Source organism: Vulpes vulpes, chromosome 2, assembly GCF_048418805.1.
Source record: "Vulpes vulpes isolate BD-2025 chromosome 2, VulVul3, whole genome shotgun sequence".
NCBI lineage: Eukaryota > Metazoa > Chordata > Mammalia > Carnivora > Canidae > Vulpes > Vulpes vulpes.
Genome location: NC_132781.1, coordinates 85,475,534 through 85,493,549, shown reverse-complemented (window position 1 = coordinate 85,493,549; position 18,016 = coordinate 85,475,534). Strand labels below are relative to the sequence as shown.

The following is an 18,016-nucleotide window of genomic DNA, read 5'->3' as shown; positions in this document are numbered from 1 at the left end:
GACTCAACCACAGTGTCAAAATAAATTCAAGATATAATTTGAAACTTATGTTTTAAAATTATTTTTATGCTTTGTAACAGCATAGAGATCTTATCCTCTTCATATTTGAGAATTAATAACAAAGCACATATTTTGATCTTAGAGTTCTATTTTATTTGGTTAAAGGAAACATTCCACATTTAGACTAACAGGCACTGAATCTGAAATTTTAGTGATAACTTTTATTAAGTTCATATTTAATGTATTTTAATCCTTTTGTGATTTGGAAATAGTATCCTGTTAACATTTCAAAATTATTTGTAAAATGAGTATCATTTTTAGAATATATTATTTTGAGTTACATAAGTTATTTGATAGTTTTTTTCCTTTTACTAACATAACCAGCTAATACTTTTGAATTCCACATGTATCATTTATTTAACAAGCTTCAATATTAAGATTTTATCAATCTTAAGGCAAAAAAACACATTTCTGTAAACGAGTCTACCTCTGTACTTTGTTTCTTTTGTTTTTTTGTTTTTTTTCTTAAGATTTTATTTATTTATTCATGACAGAGAGGAGAGAGAGAGAGAGGCAGAGACAAAGAGAGGGAGTAGCAGGCTCCTTGCAGGGAACCCCATGTGGGACTCGATTCTGGGACTCCAGGGTCACGCCCTGGGCCGAAGGCAGGCGCTAAACTGCTGAGCCACCCGGGGATCCCCTACCTCTGTGCTTTGTATAAATGCCTTTTGTTACTCAAAACCAAGACACTATTGTTTTCTTACAAATAATACTGTATTTTTAATATCCTAGAAATATCAACAAGCAATTATTGAGAACAACTAGCTTTCTTATCTACTAATTACACATTGTTAAAATATTTTTTTAAAAAAAGAATTTTTTTCCTGATCAGTTTTATACACCAGAATTTGAAAAACAGGATAAAATTTTACATTTTTCGGTTGTGGAGATTTTTGTTATTTTCAACAATCTACTTTAATGCTGCTCAATAGAATTTTCTACAGTGATAGAAATATTTTATATATGTCCAATATGATAGTCAATAGCTACATGTGGCTATTAAGCATATGAAATGTGGCTAGTGTGAAGAGTTACATTTAAATTTTTATTGTTTTAATTAATTTGAATTTAAATAGCTTTATGTGGCTGATGACTAATATGGGACAGTGAAGATCTACGTAGTTAAAAATTTTTAGTAAGAACCCTACAGTTTTTTGAACACACATAGAAGGAAAGTAATAGCACTTTAATTTAGATCTTAAATTACTTTAACTGAAAGAAATATGTATATCTTACAGTAGTTGGGGTAAATTTAGAAAAAGTAAATTTTCTAAATAAAGCTGATAAAGCATTGTCACATCTATAAACTGAGAATTCCCCATGGCAAGATCACTACATATTTGCAAAAATAATGAAAGAACAGTTTTAATTAAGATCTATTGTTTAAATTTTTTTTTTTAATTTTTTATTTATTTTTATGATAGTCACAGAGAGAGAGAGAGAGAGGCAGAGACACAGGCGGAGGGAGAAGCAGGCTCCATGCACCGGGAGCCTGATGTGGGATTCGATCCCGGGTCTCCAGGATCGCGCCCTGGGCCAAAGGCAGGCGCCAAACCGCTGCGCCACCCAGGGATCCCAAGATCTATTGTTTAAATTTGCTTCTGCCAGAAGGGTGCCATAGAGTTTGGCTTTGGGAGTAAATTTCCCAGGAAATATTTTTATTAACGTGTGATTCCTTTTCTCGTATAGTATGTCGTGTTTTGAGCTGCTTAAAACTCAGTATTTTATTGATACATACAATAATACAAAATAATACACAGTGACCAAGATTCTTAAAAAAATAAGTGTTTTTTTAATTGCCATAAAAGCACCCAGAAAACTGAAGCTCCTAGTCCTAATAATGGTAGTTAGTTGCTGTGTGCAAACTATTCAGAACCAGCCCCAAGTATCCAACATCACCTTATAGGTAATAGAAATCACTGATTGGCAGTTCAAGAAGACCAAATATTCAGCTAAAAGCTGCATTACAGGAAAATTTAAATGTCAACCTCTTCATTAAACATCTGAATGCATTTTAAAAAGATTAATTTTATCCATATTTGTGGTACATAATAGCAAATTGCCTCTATTTAATCAAAACAGACTATATGGAAAAGGGATTAAAAATACATGAGTTCAGTCATATCACTCTGTTTTTATATATATTTTCAAAGATCTTTCAGTTTTTTCACTTTATGATTTTCTGATTAGATTTAAGTTTGGTCCTTGCATTTTACTTAAATATAAAACCATAAAAATTTTTATATTGTAAGAAGTTTTTGGTTTGCTTTTTCATTGACTTATTCAACGTGTATTTTAAAACAATTTTTATTTCCTGTAAACTGTATTATCTTTTTTTATTTTTCAGGTACGGATTTTCAAATATGCGCTATATTGCTTCACTAATTAGTGGTGTTGGTATTTTCATGATGGGTGCAGGATTATCTTGGTACCACGGAATCATGGGATTGCTTAATCCTCAACCAATGGAATCCCTTCTATGGGTAATCTTTTTTTTTTCCCCCTCAGTTTTCACATAATATAAGATAATGATTTAAGTACAATGAATGTCTTTGTCATATTGATTTTAAAGAAGGGGACTAACATACCTTTTTTACTGTAATACAGAGTTATGTACCTGTAGTTGTGCGTTTTAGAACATGACTAGACATGACCTCTAGATGCATATGATTCAGTGATATTGAACAAGGGTATCTCTGTAGGTACTGAGGTACCTGGACAACCCAGTTGGTTGATCTCAGGGTTGTGATTTCGAGCCCCACATGTTTTAGAGATTACTTTAAAATATTATTATTATTTTTTTAAAGGAGTACCTCTGTAGGTATAGTCATTAAGTACTGATTCCTTGCTTAAAATCTTGGACAGTTTCATTAATTTCTCGTTATATTGAACAAGAAGATCTCTGTTCATTTTTAGTCCCAAGAATAATCTGTCAGTAATTAAAATATCCAGTGCTACAAGATAGTCATAGTTTGGAATTGCTGCATTTAAAGTTTTTTTTTTTTTTCTCCTCATGTCGATAGGAAGCCTGTACTGGGGGAATGAGAAGATGAGAGAACGGTCACCTTCTATATTTTCCTATCTAGGGCTTCGGCCCTTCTTTCCTACTCCTGAAGTTGCCTCTGGCAGCATCAGAAGTGGGGATTGAGGGCAGAAAAGTACTATTTTACTGGCACCAGCATCATCTTGCATTGGTTTCCTCTGGCCTTTTTGTAAATACTTAAAGCTGTCCTTTTCTCTCATGGAAACTTCTTGGAGATTACCCGGTGTAGCCACTCTGACTCCCTTGACAAGCGCAGATTGGTCATGTGGCATCCCCCCCCTTGGCTTCTGCATCTTATGGTGTAGTTCCAGACTCTTTCTGCTGAGGTTGCCTTGGATTTTCGAGAAGGCTCTTTGGGCAGTTGATCTCTTTTCAAAATCCTACTCAGTAGGAGTTGAACTCTTTGCAAAAGACTTCTCAGAATTCTGTGGTTTGGCTCTGTGTGTTAAAACAGACATCTTTAATACCTTCTCAGTGAGAGTGCAGTTTTTTTTCCCCAAACATAATCATCTACTCTGTTGACACAATCAATATCTGTAAGACTTGCCAATAAATTTATTTTTACATGTGCATTAGATGTAGTTCAGTGTAGTCTCTAAACACTAGGGATCCACATCCAGCTTTCTGAGCAATCTTAGCAGCTTAATAGCTTTCTCCAAAGAAATCTTCACTTTTGGCCTTAACCTTAGCTCTTCCTCATGGGTTAGTGGGTGTGGAGTGAGGAGTTGTAAAGCCAGGCTGAGGCATTCTCTGTCCCTGAAGAGATGGCACAGCACCTCATTTTGGGATGTGGGAATACTTACAGTTTAATTTGTTCTCAATTGGAATGAGTCTCATTTAACATCTTTTCTTCCATTCTGAAAAGTTTCAGCCACTTTATAGATACCTCATTTGTCTAGCATTCATCTGATTTGTATTGTATTACTTTACAGAGACTAAGTGGTTAATGAAAATTAGTTAAATTTTCAATTGTGTTTAAGTTTTAAGGATTGTAGAACCTTGGGGTGCCTGGGTGGCTAGTTGGTTAAGCATCTGACTCCTGATCTCAGCTCAGGTCTTGATCTCAGGGTCAATCTTGATAATTGCTGGGTATGGAGCCTACTTAAGGAAGAAAAAAAAGCTTCTAGAAGCTCTTCTGTCTTTTGCAACTAAATGAGGTTACATCAGACTATGACTATTATTAATAAATCATAGATTCAGTGTACCATAGACTAATTTATGTTTATTAGGTATTGGAATCTTTGGCTGATATATGTGGTTTCCCTTTACTGGGTGTTAAATCCTTTCAGGAAAGAGGATTAAAAAAGTTATTGGGCAGTTTAGCAACTTTTAATTATGCTTTAGGTTGGCAGTAAGATTCAGTGGAGACAGCCTCGAATTGAGACTGGAAAACACATATTCTAGTTCTTACCCTGGTATCATTTCTATGTACTGAAGTAAATCACATAGCCTTTGGACATTTCAGTTTCCTTAACAGAATTTTAAGAGTATCACACTAGGTTCAAAAATTTCTAAACTTCTATTTCAGGGAAGTCTGTGGTTCAAAAAGGTAATGCAGAAAATTCTATATATGTTTGGTTTGAATTTCATTTAAATTTCTAAAAATTTGTATTGAGAGGTTATCTCTTGGTTTAAATTTTTTTTGTGAATCTTTATTTAATTCAAGTGTGTCCTGGTACTGCAAGGAGGGTGATGTAATTCCCCTCTCCCAAATTGATCACTGTTTATAACTGCTTATCTTTCTGAACCAGGGTTGGTACTGGGCATCTGAAGAAAATCCAGAAATTATGTGGGTATGAGTGTGGATCTAACTGCGTCCTGGTATCCACACCCCAGATTTCAAATGTTTTGTGTCCATTTTGAACTTGAGAACATTTTTAAACTAATTTTTTCATCTTTTATATCATGGATTTAACTTAGGTCATGTTACAACATTCTATAGATAGATTACTCTTCTAAGTATTAAAAAATGAGATGATTATCAAATTTTTAACTTTTATGTTTTTCCTTTTATGAAGATACACTATTTCATTGCCCTCATTTAAGCTGTGTCCTTATCTGGCTAGGATTTGAATTTATGTTTCCATTTTAAACATTATAAACTTTATGCATGAATCATTATGATTCTCTAAAAAATATGAACTTACACTTTAATATTTATTTTCTAGGCATATTGTATTTTAGCGGGATCATTAGCATCCGAAGGAGGTATGTACTGTTACAGTATCTCTTTATTCTTAATTTAGTAATATATATTCAGTCCATTTTTATAAATTGCTAAATTCCACTGATTAAAGAGAAACTGTAGAAATAGAAACCTACTTTGAGTGAGAAAATTCTTTGTATAATGAACTGTGGTTATTACTATAATGGATGGGGGCAAGAGAAAAGCTGTTTTTTTGTTCTTGAGTGTCTTAATCATAACACTCAGAATATTCGGAATGGAGTGTGAAAACATAACTATATATTGAGTTTTTAAAAATCCGGTTTTAGTGGGGTGCCCGCGAGGCTCAAGTCAGTTAAGTGACTACCTTTAGCTTAGGTGATGATCTCAGGGTCCCGGGATTAAGCCCCACATTGGGCTCCCTGCTCAGTGGGGAGCCTGCTTCTTTTCCCTATCCCTAAAATCTTTTTTTAAAAAAATAAATGACGCCCAGGTGGCTCAATGATTGAGCGTATGCCTTCGGCTTGGGTCGTGGTCCTGAGGTCCCAGGATCAGGCCCCACGTCGGGCTCCCTGCATGGAGCCTGCTTCTCCCTCTGCCTCTGTCTCTGCCATTTTCTCTCTGTGTCTCTCATAAGTAAATAAATAAATAAAATCTTTTAAAAAATAAAGAATAAATTAATAAAAATCAGGTTTTAGTAGTGTTAATCATGAAAGGCTGACTCTTTGCAATAAAATAGTTCAGTTTCCTCAAGTTTCAGCTGTAGTAGAGAAGTGCTACCTCATGCGGGAAACTGCCTAACTCATTGCTAGATCCATAGTATACTTATTCTAGTACATTGTCATTTGCTATGCATAGTGTTCCCTTCATCTTTGAGAGTCTGTAAGATGGTGCTGATACTACCTGCCTCAGAAGGTTGGGAGGATCAAACGTAATTGTGCTTGTGGTGCCTGCCAGCCAGCTAGTTGCTGTCCAGTAAATTACGGTCATTAAGGTTGTGGTAATGATACTTAAATTACTGTGGTTTTTGTTTTGTTTTGTTTTTTTGGATTTATTTATTTTTTCATGAGAGACACAGAGGCAGAAACACAGGCAGAGAGAGAAGCAGGCTACGTGGAGGGAGCCCGATGTGGGACTCAACCCCGGATCCTGGGATCATACCGTGATCCGAAGGCAGATGCCCAACCGCGGAGCCATCCAGGCGTCCTATAAATTATTATTATTTAGAAATAGGGATTCCTTGTATTGTCATGATAATTGGAGTCTTGATAATGACCAGTTAATACAGAACTTTTCTTAATTGACAACCCTGGCATTAAAAGTGTTGTTCCTATTTATTTTGAGATGCCATCTTTAAAATTTGGAGGCATAAAGTTTTTTTCTCACTGATATGAATGCTTTTCTTTCAGCAACGCTTCTTGTTGCTGTAAATGAACTTCGTAGAAGTGCTCGGGCTAAAGGAATGTCATTTTATAAGTATGGTATGTATCTTAGAAAATAGGTGTCTTTCTTCATCTCCTTTGTTTTCGAAAATTGCCCAGTACTATTGCTTTTTCCTTTTAGGGGTGTACGAAATATATGTCAAAGTCTTCCCTGTGTGTCTCTTATATTATATATCATCTCTTTTAAAAAGAGAAATGAAAAATAAATAAATAAAATAAAAAGAGAAACGTGTGATATGAACATGAATACTTTATATTTGAATTTTAACTTAAGTGAATTAGAGTATTTTTGTATATGCTTATATAACTAGAGAAAGTAATTTGACTTTATTTTTTTTAGTAATTTGACTTTAAATTACTGTCAACGTTTAAACCAATAAATTATGTTTACATTGAACAAGATTTTTAAAATCAGGATCTCATACATTTTTTAATCTTAATTTGTATCTTAATTTTAAGTGGATACTTGTTAAAATGTTACCTGATAGTATCAAATTAGAATTTGAGAAAGTTTCTTTTCTTGTCTCTATCCTAATGATTAAGTAATGGAAAGTCGAGATCCTAGTACAAATGTTATATTGCTGGAGGATACTGCAGCAGTCTTGGGAGTGACCATAGCAGCTACCTGTATGGGCCTTACTTCTATAACAGGTAAATATTTCTTAAATTATGGGTGATTTATTTGGACTACTTTAACTCTCTAATATGTGGGCATTTTCTTTTGTATCTTTGAATAATTTTAAACCAGTAGATTGTTAAATACTAATTTCATACTAACCATTTATTTGTGTAAGATAAGACAGTTAAAAGTCTTCAGAGTTCTCTCTCAGAAATTTTCTCTTAGTTTAAGATAAAGTAGGCTGTTGTTAGAGCATTTCTAATGTGCTAAACCTTTCTAGCTGTGGCTTAAATTATGCAGCTACTCTGAGCTTAGTATTGCTGTTTGGCCTAGTGACCATGCAGATTTATTAAGATAATAAATGGAAGAGAACTTTAATAAACTCTAAAGTTGTAAATACATATTGTAGCTCTTGTTCATTTGTCTTTCACTGCTAGGGCCAACAATAACTGCTGTCACTTTCCTGTTTCCTGGACTCTCTAGTTGCTCTTATCCTCATTTTGGTAGCTAGTTCATTATTTTGAAGACCTTGTAGTATGAAAAGATCTCCATTTCTGAGGTTGGAATTCTCTTGGAATGGAAATTCTTCCATGCTTATCCATTTGCTTTGTACATTTGAAATAATTTTAGGTGATGAGCTTCCACAGTTCTACAGTGGTTCTTAAAATACTTGAAATATGAATGGGTCTCTATCTATCTAATCTATCTATTTATCTATCTATTTATTTATCATTTTAAATTACATCTTAAGACTAAACCAGCCTTCTCTGAGGTTCACTGTGATCCAAAATATTTCTAAAGTTCTGATTGTTTTTCTAATTGACCTTACCATTTTAGACATTTCTTAGACAAATTATTAGCAAAATTTTAAGTGTCATTTGATGAATAACTCAGCTTTTAATAGAATATTTTCTTTTGTATAATAAAAATAGTCAAACTTATGTGAATTTTTAAATTTTTATTTATATATTTTTAAAGATTTGTTCACTTCTTTTTTATGAAGGGAGGGAAGAGGAGGAGAGAGAGAGGCAGAGAGAACAAGTCGGAGAGGGGCATAGGGAGAAGCAGACTCCTCACTGAGCAGGGAGCCTGACATGGGGCTTGCTCCCAGGACTCTGGGATCATGACCTGGGCCGAAGGCAGCAGGCACTTAACTGAATGATCCACCAAGGTGTCCCAAACTTAGATAAATTTTTGTGTTAAGAGTTTCACATTGTTTTATTTAATCAGCTAAATTAATTCATTTAAATTGAATAACATTCCAAGAAATATTTTGCAAATAATATTTCTGTGATTTCTGTAGGATTATTTATACATGTATACTTTTAAATAATTAGATAAATTTGAAGTTTCAAAGAACAGTATTTGATTTTGAGCTGTGTAATTACAAACCTCCTAGTAGATTACACTTTACAAATGGATCATTTTTAATACTTTATTTTTATTTTATTTTTTTTAATTTTTATTTATTTATGATAGTCATACAGAGAGAGAGAGAGAGAGAGGCAGAGACACAGGCAGAGGGAGAAGCAGGCTCCATGCACCGGGAGCCTGATGTGGGATTCGATCCCGGGTCTCCAGGATCGCGCCCTGGGCCAAAGGCAGGCGCCAAACCGCTGCGCCACCCAGGGATCCCCCATTTTTAATACTTTAGTACAGATTTAGTCGCTTTACTTTTTTAGTGCTATATTCTGACTAAATGTTAATAAAACTAGTATGTAAATTGACTTTTTTAAGTAAAATGTATGTTTTATCAAGCATTAAGAAAGGTAAATTTAATATTGACATTTGATCTTTAGAATAAAAAGAATTCTAAAAGTCTTGTATGTAAAATTTATTATAAAATTTAAAATCTATTGATGTCTGTTTTATAAATATTAACCTACACATTCAAAGATAATAAATCAGCTCTTCTCATTGGTTCTGGGAGAGGATTAAGACCTAACAGTCTGGGCACCTGGTTGGCTCAGTGGGTTAAGCATCTGCCTACGGCTCAGATCATGATTCTGGAGTCCTGGGAGCAAGGCCTCCCCCCCCCCCCCCCCCATGTCAGGCTCCCTGCTCAGTGGCGAGTCTGCTTCTCCCCCCTACCCCTCCTCAATTGTGTTCTCTCTCTTCTGCTCACTCTTGCTCTCTCAAATAAATAAATACAATCTTAAAAAGAAAAACAAAAATCAAAACTAACAACCTGAGGCAGACTTTAGAATCAGAATCACCTGGAGGGTTTGGGAAGACCGAGAATGCTGGTCCCAACTCTGGGCTTTCTGATTCAAAGTCTTATGTGAGGTCTAAGAACTTGATTTTTACCAAGTTCTCGAGCGATGCTGATGCTGCTGATTAAGGAATTGTACTTTGAGAACCACTGTTCTAAGGTACCTGTAGCATGCATCCAACTAACCTCTCTCCTTTGTATCTAGAATGGTACTAGCTATGTATCATCCTTGGTTGAATGAAAAGAATGATCCATATCATTTTTTGTATGGCTTAATTCTCTCACAGAATCTTGATAAGAATAAGGGACAAAATGTGGTTATTTTATTCAGTTTTTGATCTCACAGTGTTGTCTGTATGGACAGGAAAAGAGCTGATATATCAAAAAGAAATGGATTCTATTATATTATTAGTATGTATATGTCATCTTTAATCTAAAATGATCTAGAACCCTCACTCATGTAATGACCAGAATCAAGAAATAGATCCTAAATACTTAAACCACATAATACTCCTATATAATGTGAAGCATATTGTAGCATTCCCATTTTGGTGTAGTATAGTAAACCTATTAGGAGAAGGTCATTAAAAGAAAGGAAGGAATTTCAGGTCCTTTGCTTTAGTAATTCTGTTTTTTTTCTCATTGAAGCTGACTGAAATAATAGAAAATGTTAATTTTTTGACTTCTGTGCTTTATTTAGGTAATCCGCTGTATGACAGCCTAGGTTCTTTGGGTGTGGGCACGTTACTAGGCATGGTCTCAGCATTCCTCATCTACACTAACACAGAAGCACTCTTAGGGCGATCCATCCAGCCAGAACAAGTGCAGCGGCTTACTGAACTCCTGGAGAACGACCCATCAGTAAGGTCAGCTTATTCCAATGATGGTGCTAAAGTTTACAAAAATATATTATGAAATAGAAATGCTTGCTTTATAAATACTTCCAAAAGGGTTTGTAGTTCCCTAGCCTTTAGATAGAAGTTTTTAATCTATGACTTTTCAGACTTGCAACCTTGTAAGAAAACAAGTGAAAGCATTTAGGAAACACCCTGTTTTCTTTTAAATTCTGTGTATCTTTAATTTTTAGAATAAGGAACAATTAGATGATAGAATGGGAACAGAAGTTTGTAAGCAGTTGTCTTCTTAATGTAGAAGTACGTATGTGGAACCTTCATATTTATATTTTCCCTATATTTGTATTATAATTACAAATTGCTATGTTAAATTTAAGAAGATTTTTATTCAATGAGGGAGTGATTACCAAATTGAATATAATTTATACTCCTTTTGAAAATAGACTTCTTGTTTTAGTTTATTTTAAAAGTTTTTCCTTATAGTCTTTATCTTTTAAATGATATAAAGATGAAAAACTTGACGGGGAGCCTGGCTGGCTCAGTCAGTAGAGTATGCAACTCTTAATCTCTGAGTTGTGAGTTCCAAGCCCCCCATTAGGGGTAGAGTTTACTTTAAAAAAAAGAAGAAGAACTGAGGACTTAAGGGGTAATCGAAAGAGATACAGCGTTCTAATTAGTACTTTTTAGTGAAATTCAAGCTTCAGAGTGATATGGAAGGAGTAAGCCTTTAAAAATCTCAATTTCCTACTAGCTACATATGTATGTTGAACTTTAGAAGAATGCGTTTTTCTTCTGTGTTATAACCATATCTTTTTTTAAAAAAAGATTTATTTATTTATAGAAAATACAAGTTGGGGGATGGGCAGAGGGAAAGAATCTCAAGCAGACTTCCCACTGAGCATGGAGCCTGCCTTGGGGCATGATCCCACAGCCCTGAGATCGTGACCAGAGCCAAAATCAAGAGTGGAATGCTTTTAACAGACTCAGACACCCAGGCACCCCCTTATAACCAGAATCTAAGTTAAATCTTTTAATAATGACCTGTATATCTGAATCAGTAAAACAAATGAGTAAATTTTACTAGATTTATATTCCAAACCTTACATTTTTAATTTGGAAAAATACCTAGCTAGATCTAGATTAGAAGTTGAGTGTTCTTAGAATCAGTATTATTAGACTTAGTACTTGATTAATCCATGTTAATATCCTTTCCTCGTTAATACCTTGGTCTGGTTTTGGTATGAAGGTAATCTTGACAATACAGAATGAGTTGGGAAGTCTTCTCTTCAATTTTTTAGAAAAGCTTGTGAAGAATTGGTATTATTTCTTCTTTTAATGTTTGGTAGAATTGGCCTGCAGTGTTCTCTGGGCATGGGCTTTTCTGTGTGGGTAGTTTTTTGAATACTTACTCTACCTGTTTACTTGTTACAGGTCCCTTCAGATTGTTTCTTCTCAAGTCAGTTTCAATAGTTTTATGTTTTTCTAGGAATTTGTGCATCAGTTCTAAAAGTTATCTAATTTGTTGGCATAGAACTGTTACTAATTTTCCTTTATAATCCTTTCTGTTTCTTTAGGGTTGGTGGTAATATTTCTTTCACTTCTGACTCTAGTAATTTGTCTTCTCTCCCTTTTTTCTTGGCCAGTCTAGCTAAAGGTTTGTCAGTTTTGATCTTTTCAGAAAACCAGCTTTTAGTTTGATTTTGGTTTTTTCTCTATTTCATCAATTTCTGCTCTGATCTATATTATTTCCTTTCTTCTGCATGCTTTAGGTGTAGCTTGCTTTTCTTTCCAGTATCTTAAGATGGTAGTTTAAGTTTTTCATTTGATAATTTTTTTTTTTAAAGTAGGCTTTTATAGTTAGAAATTACCCTCTATTACTTTCACTGTGTCCTATACAGTTTGGTATGTTGTATCTTCATTTTCATTCATTCCAAAGTATTATCTGATTTCACTTTTGATTTCTCCTTTGGGCACTGGTTATTTAGAAGGTTATTTGGGCGCCTGGGTGGCTCAGTCGGTTAAGCGTCTGCCTTTAGCTCAGGTCATGACTGCAGTCAATGTGTTGGTTGGGACCAGAGGCGTGTCCTGGGGAGGGATCTGCTTCTAAGCCTGCTCCCGTAATTGTTAACAGGATTTGGTTCCTTACGGCACGGGCTTCTCCAACATGGCAGCTTACTTCCTCCTAGCGTGCACAGTAAAGTCACAGATTCGTCATCTAATCTTAGAAATGATAGTTCCTCACTTTGCCATGTTCCCTTGGTTACAAGCCCTTAGCTCTAGCCCACATTCACAGAGAGGGGATTGCGTGAGGGTTTGAGGGCAGGAGGTAGGGTCTTCAGGAGCTGTAGCAGAGAAGCAGCTTATTACAAACACTTTTCTATCTGCAGTTACTTATGTATAAGAACATAAGGAAACAGTATGTGAATATTTGCATTTACTGCAATTCAGTATTAGTAAAATAATGAAGTTTGTATTTTGTTAGGACTAAGGCAGATACACTTTTTTAAAAAGAAAAAAAGTGTATAGCTTCTTGCCAGCCTGGACAAGTTTTGTTTCATTTTGCGCATATATAACTTTATTAAATCATTTTTATTTTTATCCTAGTTGATAAAGATGCGTCTATAGTGCTATGGCTAAAGAATTTTAGACTCAGTATTTAGTAACTTGCTCAGGATCACTCAGAAACTAGGGTCGGATGTTTTGAGTATTTGGAGTCTCGTTTATGTTTGTTTTCCTAAAGCTTTCTATATTCCCAGGATTCAGAGTGTTTTTTATTTTATATATCCCATAAAGAAAAGATGTTAATAGTGGTTATCATAGAATAGAATTTCTCAGTGGTTTTCTACAGAAGATTGATTGCTGAGGGTTAGGGCAGAAGAGGTGAAAAGCAGTTACAACCCTAGAACATCTGCTTCCCTTTCTGGGAGACGGAATGGTATAATAATAAATAATAATAATAAATAAAAATAAATAATAAAACCACTGGGTTTGAGTGTCTAAAGATCTGGAGGGGAGTCCTGCGTCTGCTGTGGACTAGCTGAATTACCATAGGCAAGTCGCTTAGGCCCCTTTGGGACAGTTTTATAATCTGTAAAGTAAAGGTGCCAACTTATCTACATTCTGAATTCCATTCATTAAATGCCTGCCATGTAGTTGCTTCCATGTGAAACATTTTATGTATGTGTTGGTTATTATTTACCATATCAAATCCTTTTAGGTAGTTGTTATTAACTTCATTCCAATAGAGTACTTTACAGATGTGTATGAAGGCTTTAAAAGAAACTTTTTAAAAAAGGAAAAAAGGATTATAAGACAATATGACAACATTGTGGAAAAGAGATTTAGAGTTGATTTTTTAATCCACAAACTATATAATTCATGTATATACAAACCATAAAATAATATATATTAAGTTTGCATCTTCGGCATTATACAAAAATATCTAAATGGACGTTTGTTTGGATATTTATAGATGGCACTTAATGGTGAATACTGAAACCCGTCTTGGTGTATTTTCATCACTGATGGGGAAAAAAATAAAAATTCTGTACTTTGTAACATTAAAATGTATATGTGTGCATAGCGTATATAAATTTATGTGCATTGTTATTGATTGCAGAGCAATTCATGATGTTAAAGCCACAGATCTGGGATTAGGGAAAGTAAGATTTAAGGCAGAAGTAGATTTTGATGGACGAGTTGTTACAAGATCATATTTGGAGAAACAAGATTTTGACCAAATGCTACAGGTAAGTTTATATACTCACTGTTTTCTTAAATAGTCAAGGGTTAGAAAAACTAACTTTTTAAGTAAATAAAAAGAAACTTTTACAGGTCTTAAAGTCAGTTAGGCTTTCAACTTCTTAGGGTTCCAAAATTGGAGAGAGACCGTTTTATTTGCTGTAGAATAGGTGGGAGGAGACAGCAGAGGAGCAAACTATATTATTTTAGAAGATAATATAATGAACACTGCAAAGGTTACCACTTGCCTTTGTCAAATTTTAACATTTTAGTCTACTATCTTTGCTTAGGATCTTGAAAAAGGAAATAAGTTGTTAAAAAACAGATGAAGCCCTTGTTCTCCCCCTTCTAGGTCCCATTCTTCTTCCTCCATCCCTACGACTAAAAATTGTCTTGAATTTAGTGTTGTCATTTCCATTCAGTTTTTAAAACACTATTTATTTGTTGGTTTATTTGTTTATGAGAGACAGAGATAGTGCCAGAGATAGCAAGAGAGGTGAGGAGAGGGAGAAGCAGACTCTCCGCTGAGCGGGGAGCCAGATGTGAGGCTCGATCCCAGGATCCCGGGATCATGACCTGAGCCTTAGGCAGTTGCTTAACTGACTGAACCACCCTGGGCGCCCCTTCATTCAGTTTTCATACCTTTCATCAGACTTTTCTTAGCATAGTATATAGTAGCATTTTGGATATTTAAAAATTGATGTAAATGGTATCATACCATCGATTTCCTCTCTTGGGTTAGCAGCATGGTTTTGAGATTCCTCCATGTTAACATATACACACATACATGTGTTCATAGTAACTTCTAATATATTAGCATATATTAATATTCTAGTTTATTTTAATTGTACATGATAATCTCCCATGAATATAATGCAGTGTTTTTATCCAGTCTTCATTTGATGGGCATTTATGTCCACAATGGCATTCTCGTGTATTTCCTTGTTCAAATATGTAAGAACATATTTAGGATACTGTACAGCTAGATATAAAATAGTTGGGCCGTAGAGTCAACCTGAGGCCATGAGTGGCTGGCGGTTAACTGTCCAACTCTTGATTTCCACTCAGGTCTCGATCTCAGCGTCGTGAGTTCAGGCCCCGTATTGGGCTCCGTGCTGCGTGTGGAGCTTACCTAAAAACAAAACAAAACAAACCTACCTTCAGCTTCCTTAGATATTGGCAAATTTTTCACCAAAGTGTGTCAATTTAATTTTCACTGTCTTTACATCAAAGTTTCTATTGCTTCACATTCTTATTAGATTGCATTATATTGACAGTTTTGAAATTTTTGTCGTTACAATTGATATGAAAATATCAACTTGTATTTAATTATGATTTCTCTTTCCCCTGGTAGCAGTAGTGAAGTTAGCAAGCATTGAAATTTATTGACCATTGGGATTTCCTCTACTTGCTTGTTTATTTAATTTCTGTTATTTTGGCAAATTAATAAACATTTTATTTTTAATATATTGCACTAATCCTTCCTCAGTTGTGTATATGCAAATATCTTTTACTAGTTTGTGATTTACCATTTCACTTTGTTGTTATACAGAAGGTTTAGTGTGTTTGACTTTATGTCCAATTTATAATTTTTTTCTCAAGGCTTTTTTATTATCTTGCTTGAGAAATACTTCCTTATTCCAGTATCATAAAAATAGTCTCCTTTTTTTTCTAAAAGTTTTGTGGTTTTCTACCCTGAATTTTTTTTTATTTCACTTAAAGAATTTTTTTGTTTGTTTGTTTAATGATCTAACTAGGGGTTTAATCTTTTTTTTCCTGTAGAAAAATAATTGCCCTGGCACAACTTATGAATAGTCTGTTCTTTTCCTACTAATTTTGTAATGCTATCTCTGTAAAGTATTATACTTAATTTCTTGTCGAATTAAATTTTTTTCAGAAGTGGTCCATCACCTATAGCATGAAAGTTTTCATTAGACTTAATGGTGTTATAATTTTTTAAAAGAAATCATCAGTGTACTACTATGATTTTTTAAAAAGTTATTTTGTCTTCCTGCTATCATTTTCTTTATAGGAAATTCAAGAAGTGAAAACTCCTGAAGAACTAGAGACCTTCATGCTTAAACACGGAGAAAATATTATTGACACTTTAGGAGCTGAAGTAGATAGACTTGAGAAGGAACTGAAAGTAAGATATATTCATAATAATCATAATGCCAGCTGTTTTCTTGAGTACTGTGTCTGTGTCACTATGCTGATTATATCACAGGTGTATGTTTATCTTCTCAGTAACCTCATGGTGCATGACTGGTCGTTGTGAGCAGGAAAAATCACTGGGTTAGAGAAGTTGGGTGATTTACTCAAGAAAGTAAGGGTTTGGGATTTCAACCTTCATTGGTCAATTCCAAATTCTCTTTTTTCAACCACTATTCTACACTGCTTGCTTAGTTTCTAAAGTAGTCAAAGATTTTTTGTTTTGAAATAAGCATTTTGAAAGTTTCTAGAAAAAGGTGAAAGGGAAACTAGATTCTCTTCAGAAGTTTGAAAAACCAATGTGACCTTGAACATATACATACATCTTCGTTTTACTCCATCTGTCATTAATTTGTGTTTTCTTTTTTGCTTCTGTTCAGTTGGAGATTTGTTCAGTTGGAGCCTATTGGTTTCTTACTGAAATATTACCTGATTTTACTGAAATATTACCTGATAGGACTTCTTTAAGAATATCTTAGTGTTCTCAGATTGTCATTTATTGACTCTTGAGTTCAAGTTTTTGCAATAAATAAAACTTATAAATGATCTGTAACATACATAGCTTGTTGAAGGCAATGTATTTTCTTTAGTTGATGTTGACCATTTGTTAGTTTTGTTAAAAGTTGAAGGGAAATTACAAAAGTTGAAAGAAAGCATTTTTGTCAGTACTTATTATTTTTCTTTTGGACTCTAGGTACCAGATTAATAGAAGCACTTCAAATAATATGATTTTGTTTATGTTAATATTATAGTTGACAACATGCTTTTCAAGTTTGTAGATGAGCAATTCTCAAATATTTTCATCTTAAGATTCTTTATATTCTTAAGAATTATTCAGGACCCAAAGAGCTTTTATTTATTTTAATTAATATTTATTGATATTTACTAAATCACAAATTAAAGCTGAGGGTTTTAAAAATATTTGTTTAAGAACTATAATAAACTATTACATGTTAATATAAATAACATTTTAGTGAAAGTAACTATAGTTTCCAAAATGGGGGGAAAAAAAAGTGAAAACAGTGGTATTGTTTTACATTTTTGCCAAAATCTAGGACCGCTAGATTCCCATATTTGCTTCTGCATTCATTCTGTTGACATATATTGTTTTGATTGATGGATATAGAAAGAAAAGGGAGGAATCTTTAAAAGTATCCTTATAGCCTTTTCAGATAATTGTGATATTTTCTTTGGATAGTACATCAATACTAACAACTGGTAGCCTCTTAAAGCTTAGTTGTAATATGGAATCTGAAACTATATCAGAGAACTTTTCACATGCTCATTGGTGCTTTATACATTGGTGTGAAGTTAGGGGGCACAGTCCACAAGATCACCCTCATTTCTGACGCCGGTTGCAAATTTCAAGTGGTTCCTCATTTTACCCTCAGGTTTGATAATTCACAAAAAGGACTCACAAAACTCATTGAATACTTTTATTTATTTACTTTTAAAAAGTAAAAGTAGAAAAAATCTCTCTTTATTTAGAGAGAGAGAGAGCATAAGCAGGAGGGGCGTAGGGGGAGAGGGAGAGAGAATCCCAAGCAGACTCTACACTGAGCACAGAGCCCAACGCAGGGCTTGATCTTAAGATCTTCAGGTCATGACCAGAGCCAAAACCAGAGTCGGGCACTTGACCTGCTGCACCACCCATGTGCCCCCACTGAATG

The 18,016-nt window shown here is 34.3% G+C and overlaps 1 protein-coding gene across 4 annotated transcripts in view; it reads left to right on the top strand.

Moving 5' to 3' along the window:
* Positions 1–18,016, top strand: part of SLC30A9 (solute carrier family 30 member 9) — an 85,820-nt gene that overhangs the window by 58,763 nt on the left and 9,041 nt on the right. For all 4 annotated transcript variants that reach the window (XM_072749108.1, XM_072749109.1, XM_072749110.1 and 1 more), the window contains 7 exons: positions 2,408–2,543; positions 5,272–5,311; positions 6,677–6,748; positions 7,253–7,360; positions 10,241–10,406; positions 14,014–14,143; positions 16,168–16,281. In XM_072749108.1, the coding sequence (XP_072605209.1) occupies positions 2,408–2,543; positions 5,272–5,311; positions 6,677–6,748; positions 7,253–7,360; positions 10,241–10,406; positions 14,014–14,143; positions 16,168–16,281 (766 nt within the window). The remainder of the gene's footprint in view (positions 1–2,407; positions 2,544–5,271; positions 5,312–6,676; positions 6,749–7,252; positions 7,361–10,240; positions 10,407–14,013; positions 14,144–16,167; positions 16,282–18,016) is intronic.